At 41.3% G+C, this 11559-nt stretch overlaps 2 protein-coding genes across 3 annotated transcripts; both read left to right on the forward strand.

The window, feature by feature from the left end:
• Nucleotides 1–441: 441 nt before the first annotated feature.
• Nucleotides 442–6136, forward strand: LOC106595148 (zinc finger protein 3). The gene is made up of 2 exons (XM_014186523.2): nucleotides 442–1297; nucleotides 4653–6136. The coding sequence occupies exons 1-2, from the start codon at nucleotides 769–771 to the stop codon at nucleotides 5171–5173; spliced, it is 1050 nt and encodes a 349-aa protein (XP_014041998.2). The 5' UTR covers nucleotides 442–768; the 3' UTR covers nucleotides 5174–6136.
• A 2044-nt stretch (nucleotides 6137–8180) lies between these two features.
• On the forward strand, nucleotides 8181–10680 carry LOC106595237 (zinc finger protein 501). 2 transcript variants are annotated; one of them, XM_014186619.2, is made up of 2 exons: nucleotides 8181–8842; nucleotides 9867–10680. In XM_014186619.2, the coding sequence occupies exons 1-2, from the start codon at nucleotides 8428–8430 to the stop codon at nucleotides 10631–10633; spliced, it is 1182 nt and encodes a 393-aa protein (XP_014042094.1). In that variant the 5' UTR covers nucleotides 8181–8427; the 3' UTR covers nucleotides 10634–10680. The 2 variants fall into 2 exon arrangements, with proteins under 2 accessions (XP_014042094.1, XP_014042100.1); XM_014186625.2 differs by having other exon boundaries at nucleotides 9870–10680.
• Nucleotides 10681–11559: the final 879 nt, after the last annotated feature.

Raw genomic sequence — 11559 nt, forward strand, 5'->3', positions numbered from 1 at the left:
TGACATGTGTTCTCTCTACTAGATGACATGTGTTCTCTCTACTAGATGACGTGTGTTCTCTACTAGATTACGTGTGTTCTCTCTACTAGATGACATGTGTTCTCTCTACTAGATGACGTGTGTTCTCTCTACTAGATGACATGTGTTCTCTCTACTAGATGACGTGTGTTCTCTACTAGATTACGTGTGTTCTCTCTACTAGATGACGTGTGTTCTCTCTACTAGATGACATGTGTTCTCTTCACTTACTTCTTACAGCTCTGGAAGCAGAGAACACATGTCACCTAGTTGTTTTGAAATGACTTGTGACATTATTGGCCAGATTAAACAATGTCGTGAATACTTTTCCTAAACTGCGTTACACACTCCAGTCAGCAGATGGCGATGTGCGTCTTTCATGTGAAGCTTCAGGCGTGACGTATCATCCAGTGGACGGGACCGGATAACAACAACACGGTTACTGATTCAACCACATCCGTAGCTCGCTAGCAACATAAAACCAAAACATTGGAGCTCTTTGGACCATTATGTGTGTATAGACATAAGTGTTTTAAACACGTTGTCTGCGTATAAAGTTACTCCATTTCATACTGACGCTGTTAGTCAGCTAGCTGGTTAAAATAGCCTAGCACTAGGCTAGTCGATAATGCGAATTAACTAACATCTCAGGACTTGAGCTCACTGAATTACTCCCACCCTGCTAAAGAAGAAGCTCATGGCCAGAACATTGTCGTGATAGAGGAAGAGGAGGAATAAGAAGCGTTCAGAATGAAAGAAGAGAAGGCTATCACAGTGAAAGAAGAAGAAGAAGGTTTTGGAGTAAATGAGGCGATGTATGTTACAGTGAAAGAAGAGGACGCCGTTTTTAGATTGAAGGAGGAGATTACTGTCACAATGAAAGGAGAGGAAGAAGGTTTCAGGGTGAAAGAAGAGGAGAAGGACATGACTGTCACAATGAAAGGAGAGGAAGAAGGTTTCAGGGTGAAAGAGGAGAAGAAGGACATGACTATCACAGTGAAAGAGGAGAGAGAAGGTTTCAGGGTGAAGGAAGAGGAGAAGGACATGACTGTCACAGTGAAAGAGGAGGAAGAAGGTTTCAGGGTGGAAGAAGAGGAGAAGGACATGACTGTCACAGTGAAAGAGGAGGAAGAAGGTTTCAGGGTGGAAGAGGATGTTTTAGTGAAGGAAGAAGAGGACATTTTTGGAATGAAAGAGGAGGAAGAAGCTTTGAGAGTGAAAGATGAGGGGGAGGATGATGATGAAGAGAAGGGGGAGACTGGAGATCTGATTAACACTAGTGAGTACTGTCTTAAAAACAGGGGCATAAACTATGCAGTTGTTGAACCAAAGTTTGGTTTTAGAGGGCTATTCTACTGAAGTTCTACACTCAAATAATTGTATTCTGTACTGTAAGAATTGTTAAAGCTATAAAGACTGGGGGGTGCACCAAAAAATGGTTAACGATGGATCAAATGCTTCCCTCCTAGCCCGATATTGGACTACAGGAGTCTAACGTCACTCCTTAGACCAAGGACCTAACATGTTCTGTTTGAAGGGGGAATTGGCTTTGGAAGCCAAAAAGCCAAATACTCCCGTATTTATTTTGATTCCAATTGTAAATCGATTCCAATTGCGGTACGGTTCTAGAAACCTAAATCTCTCTTTTGTCATATCACATCAAAAATAATTTCACAAATTCAAAATTACTGTACACCAGTGGAGGTTGCTGATGGGAGGACGACTCATTGCAATGGCTGGAATGGAGTCCATGGAGTGGTATCAACCACATGGAAACCACGTCTTTGATGTGTTTGATGCCGTTCCATTTGACTCCATTCCAGCCATTACTATGAGCCGTCCTCCCATCAGCAGCCTCCACTTGCTGTACACTGCAGCCGACAGTAAGAGTCCAATGACTCTTATGTGTAATGGAATGGAACTGAGTCATGATCAAATGACTCTTATGTGTAATGGAATGGAACTGAGTCATGATCATATGACTCTTATGTGTAATGGAATGGAACCGAGTCATGATCATATGACTCTTATGTGTAATGGAATGGAACCGAGTCATGATCATATGACTCTTATGGTGTTTGCAACGCCAGGGTTGTGGGTTCGATTCCCACGGGGGGCCAGCACAGAAAAAAATGTATGAAATTGTATGAAATGTATGCATTCACTACTGTAAGTCGCTCTGGATAAGAGCGTCTGCTAAATGACTAAAACGTAAAAATGTAAAATGTATGTGTAATGAAATGGAACGTAAACAATGGATCAGATTTTGTGTTTAGCAGATTTTCTTTTTGCGGGTGTAGCGAAATGCTCGCATTTAGGATATATTTTTCTGTTATGTTCAGCTCATAGTGTCTCCTGTTACTGTCCTCTCTTCCACTGTCATACTGTTATGTTCAGCTCATAGTGTCTCCTGTTACTGTCCTCTCTTCCACTGTTATGTTCAGCTCATAGTGTCTCCTGTTACTGTCCTCTCTTCCACTGTCATACTGTTATGTTCAGCTCATAGTGTCTCCTGTTACTGTCCTCTCTTCCACTGACATACTGTTATGTTCAGCTCATAGTGTCTCCTGTTACTGTCCTCCCTTCCACTGACATACTGTTATGTTCAGCTCATAGTGTCTCCTGTTACTGTCCTCTCTTCCACTGTTATGTTCAGCTCATAGTGTCTCCTGTTACTGTCCTCTCTTCCACGACATACTGTTATGTTCAGCTCATAGTGTCTCCTGTTACTGTCCTCCCTTCCACTGTTTTATGTTCAGCTCATAGTGTCTCCTGTTACTGTCCTCTCTTCCACTGTCATACTGTTATGTTCAGCTCATAGTGTCTCCTGTTACTGTCCTCTCTTCCACTGTTTGTTATGTTCAGCTCATAGTGTCTCCTGTTACTGTCCTCTCTTCCACTGACATACTGTTATGTTCAGCTCATAGTGTCTCCTGTTACTGTCCTCTCTTCCACTGACATACTGTTATGTTCAGCTCATAGTGTCTCCTGTTACTGTCCTCTCTTCCACTGACATACTGTTATGTTCAGCTCATAGTGTCTCCTGTTACTGTCCTCTCTTCCACTGACATACTGTTATGTTCAGCTCATAGTGTCTCCTGTTACTGTCCTCTCTTCCACTGACATACTGTTATGTTCAGCTCATAGTGTCTCCTGTTACTGTCCTCTCTTCTACTGACATACTGTTATGTTCAGCTCATAGTGTCTCCTGTTACTGTCCTTTCTTCCACTGACATACTGTTATGTTCAGCTCATAGTGTCTCCTGTTACTGTCCTTTCTTCCACTGACATACTGTTATGTTCAGCTCATAGTGTCTCCTGTTACTGTCCTCTCTTCCACTGACATACTGTTATGTTCAGCTCATAGTGTCTCCTGTTACTGTCCTCTCTTCCACTGTTATGTTCAGCTCATAGTGTCTCCTGTTACTGTCCTCTCTTCCACTGACATACTGTTATGTTCAGCTCATAGTGTCTCCTGTTACTGTCCTCTCTTCCACTGACATACTGTTATGTTCAGCTCATAGTGTCTCCTGTTACTGTCCTCTCTTCCACTGTCATACTGTTATGTTCAGCTCATAGTGTCTCCTGTTACTGTCCTCTCTTCCACTGACATACTGTTATGTTCAGCTCATAGTGTCTCCTGTTACTGTCCTCTCTTCCACTGACATACTGTTATGTTCAGCTCATAGTGTCTCCTGTTACTGTCCTCTCTTCCACTGACATACTGTTATGTTCAGCTCATAGCTGTTTTCTTAGTCTTTCTGTTGTCTGGTGGTCAAAACAAGAGTGTTAAAACAGTCTGAGTTTAGACAACCTCTGCCTCTCTCTCTCTCTCTCTCTCTCTCTCTCTCTCTCTCTCTCTCTCCCTTTATCTCTGTTAAGTCTAGACAACCCCTCCCTCTCTCCCTTTCTTTCTGTTAAAACAGTCTAGACATCATCTCTCTCTCTCTCTCTCCCTTTCTCTCTGTTAAAACAGTCTAGACAACCTTTCCCTCGCTCTCCCTTTCTCACTGTCTTCCTCTCCCTCTCTCTCTGATAAAACAGTCTGGACAACCCCTCCCTCTCTCTCCCTTTCTCTCTGTTTGCCTCTCTCTTTCTCCCTTTCTCACTCTCTCTCTCCCTTTCTCGCTCTCTCTCTCTCCCTTTCTCTCTGTTAAAACAGTCTGTCTAGACAACCTCTCTCTCTCTCTCCCTTTCTCTCTGTTAAAACAGTCTGTCTAGACAACCTCTCTCTCTCTCTCTCCCTTTCTCTCTGTCTGCCTCTCTCTTGGCAGACTTCTGAATGTAATTTATTACACCATATCTTATTTAGGGGCTTCATAGCATGAATACATATGCACGCACCACTTTTCAGTTTTTTCTTTTTTAAATATAATTTGAACAATTTTTTGAAACAAGTTATTTGTTTTTCATTTCACTTCAACAATTTGGACTATTTTGTGTATGTCCATTACATGAAATTCAAACAAAAATCTATTTAAATTACAGGTTGTAATGCAACAAAATAAGAAGGCACTGTATATGGTATACCGCCAAAGTCTAGTTGGGATTAAACCTCATCGGAAGACAGTTTGATCAAGTGGAGGTTTTATTCATGTCTCTGTTTAACCAAATACTCTGTTTGTCTTTGGCAGAAGAGAGACCAGACACTCACTCTGACGGCAGGAAGAGACCTTCAGGGGAACCAGACCCAGAGACGCCCAAACCAGCAAGACAACACCACTGCTCCCAGTGTGGAAAGAGTTTTACCCGGTTATGGGACAGGAAAATACATGAGAGAATACACTCTGGAGTGAAGCCTTACCACTGCTCAGACTGTGGAAAGAGATTTACCCAGCTAGGGCACCTGAAAGAACATAAGAGAACACACACTGGTGAGAAGCCCTACCAATGCTCCCAGTGCGGAAAGAGTTTTAACCAGTTAGGGGCCCTAAAAACGCATGAGAGAATACATACAGGAGAAAAGCCCTACCAATGCTCCCAATGTGAAAAGAGATTTACCCAGTTAGGTACCCTGAAAGAGCATGAATTAAAACACACAAAGACTCAGGAGAAGACATACCACTGCTCTCATTGTGGAAAGACATTTTCCCAGTCAGAGGACCTGAAATCACATGAGAGAATAGCGAGGCTGTGTTCCGACTTATGTTTTTGACTGAGAATTTGTGTCTTTGTTCATGCCAGACGCTGTTCATCACATTTGCCGCTTGCTGACTGATAATAAAAGAGCGTTTGTGGATCTTGACCCGTTGGGACGTAGACAGTTTCTGAAGACAAATGAATAATGTCAGTCAAAAGTATTATATAGGGGGGGCAGTAACTGTCAGTGTACTTGACCTCTGATTCGTCGAGCTTCAGGTCAGTCATTCCCACTTCAGTCCAAGTGTGAAAGAAGGTGTGGTTGGTTGAATTTTACAAGGCCCTGATCTATTTTCCACTAATTGGTCTTATGACCAATCACATCAGATCTTTTTTTCAGCGCTGATCTGAGTGGTCAAAAGAATCAAAATTTGTGGATTTTTTTTAATTTTGAATTCTGTGTAAACACAGCCCTTGAGTAAGATTCTGTTCATAAATAATTATATCCATAACTTTCTGTACCTTCTTTGTGCAGTCATAAAACCTATTTCAATGTTCATGAAATTTCCTTGGGGTTCCATAGGTACCACATTTGACATGGTAATAACCACATATTTATCATTGCTGGGAAGTATCTGAAATTCATTACACAGAACATAGTGAAAGGCATAACTACACAATCATTAATTTGTTACATTCGATATCCGAATGTCTGTCACTCTGTGTGTCCTTTGGTAAAATATGATTTGTCAGATTATTGGTTAATTAGCAGGCTGGTGGTCCCTTGGGCTTGTAAGTAAGCATTTCACTGTAAGGTCTACTACACCTGTTGTATTCGGCGCATGTGACAAATAAAATTTGATTTGGGTAATCCAGGACCTACGCTCTGCAACATCTCTTTGTTGTGCAAAAGTTTAAGATTAACATTTAAAATGTGTATTTTGTTTTGATGATGAACTTTGATTGGATACAAGTACACTGCTCAAAAAAATAAAGGGAACACTAAAATAACACATCCTAGATCTGAATGAAAGAAATAATCTTATTAAATACTTTTTTCTTTACATAGTTGAATGTACTGACGGATATCGCCATCTGCTAACTGGAGTTGGTAACGCAGTTGATGAACATTTTTTATTTTCATTTTATTCATTAAATAATATTTTATATAAAGACATAAAGGAAACTGTGTTGAATGATTAGTTCAGAATTTTCACGAGTGATAATTTAAAACATACTTTAAGGCACTCACTGCTCAAAAAAATAAAGGGAACACTTAAACAACACAATGTAACTCCAAGTCAATCACACTTCTGTGAAATCAAACTGTCCAGTTAGGAAGCAACACTGATTGACAATACATTTCACATGCTGTTGTGCAAATGGAATAGACAACAGGTGGAAATGATAGGCAATTAGCAAGACACCCCCAATAAAGGAGTGGTTCTGCAGGTGGTAACCACAGACCACTTCTCAGTTCCTATGCTTCCTGGCTGATGTTTTGGTCACTTTTGAATGCTGGCGGTGCTTTCACTCTAGTGGTAACATGAGACGGAGTCTACAACCCACACAAGTGGCTCAGGTAGTGCAGCTCATCCAGGATCGCACATCAATGCGAGCTGTGGCAAGAAGGTTTGCTGTGTCTGTCAGCGTAGTGTTCAGAGCATGGAGGCGCTACCAGGAGACAGGCCAGTACATCAGGAGACGTGGAGGAGGCCGTAGGAGGGCAACAACCCAGCAGCAGGACCGCTACCTCCGCCTTTGTGCAAGGAGGAGCAGGAGGAGCACTGCCAGAGCCCTGCAAAATGACCTTCAGCAGGCCACAAATGTGCATGTGTCTGCTCAAACGGTCAGAAACAGACTCCATGAGGGTGGTATGAGGGCCCGACGTCCACAGGTGGGGGTTGTGCTTACAGCCCAACACTGTGCAGGACGTTTGGCATTTGCCAGAGAACACCAAGATTGGCAAATTCGCCACTGGCGCCCTGTGCTCTTCACATATGAAAGCAGGTTCACACTGAGCACATGTGACAGTCTGGAGACGCCGTGGAGAACGTTCTGCAGCCTGCAACATCCTCTAGCATGACCGGTTTGGCGGTGGGTCAGTCATGGTGTGGGGTGGCATTTCTTTGGGGGGCCGCACAGCCCTCCATGTGCTCGCCAGAGGTAGCCTGACTGCCATTAGGTACCGAGATGAGATCCTCAGACCCCTTGTGAGACCATATGCTGGTGCGGTTGGCCCTGGGTTCCTCCTAATGCAAGACAATGCTAGACCTCATGTGGCTGGAGTGTGTCAGCAGTTCCTGCAAGAGGAAGGCATTGATGCTATGGACTGGCCCGCCTGTTCCCCAGACCTGAATCCAATTGAGCACATCTGGGACATCATGTCTCGCTCCATCCACCAACGCCACGTTGCACCACAGACTGTCCAGGAGTTGGCGTGGAGGCCACACACACTACTGAGCCTCATTTTGACTTGTTTTAAGGACATTACATCAAAGTTGGATCAGCCTGTATTGTGGTTTTCCACTTTAATTTTGAGTGTGACTCCAAATCCAGACCTCCATGGGTTGATAAATTGGATTTCCATTGATTATTTTTGTGTGATTTTGTTGTCAGCACATTCAACTATGTAAAGATAAAAGTATTTAATAAGATTATTTCTTTCATTCAGATCTAGGATGTGTTATTTTAGTGTTCCCTTTATTTTTTTGAGCAGTATATATATATATACCTTGCGAACTCTTGAATTTAAGTTGTTTCAATTGCTTAATTTGTGTAGTAGTCATCAAGCTAAAGGTGCATGAAAATGTGATGACTTTTATATTTTTATCTGAGTAAAAATAAAATGAATCTATAAGAAATTGCCTTAAAGTATGTTTTAAATTATCACTCGTGAAAATTCTGAACTAATCATTCAACACAGTTTCCTTTATGTCTTTATATAAAATATTATTTAATGAATAAAATGAAAATAAAAAATGTTCATCAACTGCGTTACCAACTCCAGTTAGCAGATGGCGATATCCGCCTTTAATGAGATGTTGTAAATGTGACGTATAATCTAGTGGACGGGACCGGACGGGACGCTTCTTCAACAACATGGCTACTGATTCAACCACCTCGGTAGCCTGCATAAAACCGTTACATTAAAGCGCTTTAGACGTTTCAGTTAGTTTAAAGCACATTTACGTCGTATCTAGTTACCCTTAATTTATATATTTATGTTTTTGTTAGTCATCTTGATGGATGGTTCAATTAGCAGTAGCCTAATGAATGATTGCTAATGTATGATTGCTAGCTAACGTTACCTCGCTAACATCCTCGACCATGAGCAGACCCCCACCTGCTAAAGAAGCGGAGGTCTGCTGGACGGAGAAAGAAGCCCCCGTGAAAGAGGAGGCTATCACAGTTAAACAAGAAGTAGAGGATGAGGCTGTTACAGTTAAACAAGAAGTAGAGGGTGAGGCTGTTACAGTTAAACAAGAAGTAGAGGGTGAAGCTGTTGGAGTGAAAAGGGAGGAAGAAGCTTTCAGAGTAAAAGAGGAGGTGGAAGTTACCGTGGAGGAAGAGAAACAAGACGGTGCCGCTTTGGGAGTGAAAGAGGAGGAATTGACTGTCACAGTGAAAGAAGAAGACATTTTCAGAGTGAAAGAGGAGGATGCCGTCTTTGAAGTGAAGGAGGAGGGGGAGATTACTGTCACATGGGAGGAGGACGAAGAGATTGGAGATATAATTAACACCAGTGAGTACCGTCTCAAAAACAGAAGTAAAAACTATGCAGTTGTTAAACTATTGTGTGGTTTTACTGAAGTTATATACTTGAATATGTTGTTCTGTACTGTAGAAATGGTTAAAGCTACACTGTCAGATAGTGTACACCATCAAACAGAGGGCCGTTAACAATGGGTCAATGCATCCAATGACATTGATCAAAATACTGTAGTCCTCATTATTTATTATTATAGCGCTCTGCTCAGCCTAAAGACATGACATTATCTATTATTATAGAGCTCTGCTCAGCCTGTAAACATGACATTATCTATTATTATAGAGCTCTGCTCAGCCTAAAGACATGCCATTATCTATTATTATAGAGCTCTGCACAGCCTGTAACCATGACATTATCTATTATTATAGAGCTCTGCTCAGCCTAAAGACATGACATTATCTATTATTATAGAGCTCTGCTCAGCCTTTAACCATGACATTATCTATTATTATAGAGCTCTGCTCAGCCTAAAAACATGACATTATTATTATAGAGCTCTGCTCAGCCTAAAAACATGACATTATTATTATAGAGCTCTGCTCAGCCTAAAAACATGACATAATCTATTATTATAGAGCTCTGCTCAGCCTAAAAACATGACCTTATCTATTATTATAGAGCTCTGCTCAGCCTATAAACATGACATTATCTATTATTATAGAGCTCTGATCAGCCTGTAACATGACATGATCTATTATTATAGAGCTCTGCTCAGCCTAAAGACATGACATTATCTATTATTATAGAGCTCTGCTCAGCCTTAAAACATGACATTATCTATTATTATAGAGCTCTGCTCAGCCTGTAAACATGACATTCCATGAAAGCAAGATTAGATTTGAAACTCTACATTATTATTATTATAGCAGCCACCAAGTTTTTCTTTAAATGAGGATACATTTCTGGATTAAACCTCACAGGAAGACAGTTTTATCATGTTCTGGTTTCATTCTGGTCTCTGATTAGTAGTTAATGAAATACTATTTTTTGTCTTTAGCAGGAGAGCGACCAGACACTCACTCTGACAGCAGGAAGAGTCCTTCAGGGGAACCAGACCCAGAGACGTCCAAACCAGTGAGACGACACCACTGCTCCCAGTGTGGAAAGAGTTTTACTAAGTTACGGAATCTAAAAGAGCATGAGAGGACACACACAGGAGAAAAGCCTTTCCAATGTTCTCAGTGTGGAAAGAGTTTTACCGTGTTAACTAACCTGAAAAGGCATGAGAGAATACACACTGGAGAAAAGCCTTACCAATGTTCCCAATGTGAAAAGAGTTTTACTGTGTTAGTTAACCTGAAAAGACATGAGAGAATACACACAGGAGAAAAGCCTTACCAATGTTCTCAATGTGGTAAGAGTTTTACCCAGTTAAGGTCCCTGAAAAGACATGAGAGAGTACACTCTGGAGAGAAGCCTTATCACTGTTCCCATTGTGGAAGGAGTTTTAGGTCGTCTGCAAACATGAAGGAGCATGAGAGGACACACACAGGAGAAAAGCCTTTCCAATGCTCCCATTGTGGAAAGAGTTTTACCCATCTAGTGAGCCTGAAAAGACATGAGAGAATGCACACAGGAGAAATGCCCTACCAATGCTCCCATTGTGGAAAGAGTTTTTCCCAATCAGCAAAACTGAAAAGACATAAGAGAATGCACACTGGAGAGAAGCCTTTCAAATGCTCCCATTGTGGAAAGAGTTTTACCCAATCAGGGGGCCTGAAAAAACATGAGCTAAAGAAGAAGCTATGTTCTTTATGTTCTTGACTGAGAATGTGTTTTTGTTAATGACAACTTCAATAAAACCTAATAAAAATACCTTTGTATGTTGTTTTTTTACAATCTCAATACTTGAATTGAATACAGAGTACCTCCGTTTTTATGTATACATTCTCTGTGGATGGAGTGGAACATTAAATATAGAGTCCTGAACAGAGTCTTGTCCATCAGTCGCTGTGGATGGAGTGGAACATTAAATATAGAGTCCTGGACAGTCTTCTCCATCAGTCACTATGGATGGAGTGGAACATTAAATATAGAGTCCTGAACAGAGTCTTGTCCATCAGTCGCTGTGGATGGAGTGGAACATTAAATATAGAGTCCTGGACAGTCTTCTCCATCAGTCACTATGGATGGAGTGGAACATTAAATATAGAGTCCTGGACAGAGTCTTGTCCATCAGTCGCTGTGGATAGAGTGGAACAGAGACTAGAGGTCGACCGATTAATTAGGGCCGATTTCAAGTTTTCATAACAATCGGTAATCGGTATTTTTGGCCACCGATTTGCCGATTTTTATTTTTTTACACCTTTATTTAACTAGGCAAGTCAGATTAAGAACACATTCTTATTTACAATGACGGCCTACTCAGATTTACTATAAGAAAAATTGGATTACCTTTGCTGTTCTTCGTCAGAATGCACTCCCAGGACTTCTACTTCAACAACAATGAGGGAAATAAGTATTTGACCCCCTCTCAATTAGAAAGATTTCTGGCTCCCAGGTGTCTTTTATACATGTAACAAGATGAGATTAGGAGCACACTCTTAAAGAGAGTGCTCTTAACCGCAGCTTGTTACCTGTATAAAAGACACCTGTCCACAGAAGCAATCAATCAATCAGATTCCAAACTCTCCACCATGGCCAAGACCAAAGACCTCTCCAAGGATGTCAGGGACAAGATTGTAGACCTA

The sequence above is a fragment of the Salmo salar genome, chromosome ssa02, assembly GCF_905237065.1.
Source record: "Salmo salar chromosome ssa02, Ssal_v3.1, whole genome shotgun sequence".
NCBI lineage: Eukaryota > Metazoa > Chordata > Actinopteri > Salmoniformes > Salmonidae > Salmo > Salmo salar.

Excerpts from the sequence above, each read along its gene's own strand:
- LOC106595237 (XM_014186619.2), top strand. The coding sequence starts at position 8,428 with ATGAGCAGACCCCCACCTGCTAAAGAAGCGGAGGTCTGCTGGACGGAG. Across the intron at positions 8,843-9,866 it reads TGGAGATATAATTAACACCA|CAGGAGAGCGACCAGACACT; the intron begins GTGAGTACCGTC and ends TTTTGTCTTTAG.
- LOC106595148 (XM_014186523.2), top strand. The coding sequence starts at position 769 with ATGAAAGAAGAGAAGGCTATCACAGTGAAAGAAGAAGAAGAAGGTTTT. Across the intron at positions 1,298-4,652 it reads TGGAGATCTGATTAACACTA|AAGAGAGACCAGACACTCAC; the intron begins GTGAGTACTGTC and ends TGTCTTTGGCAG.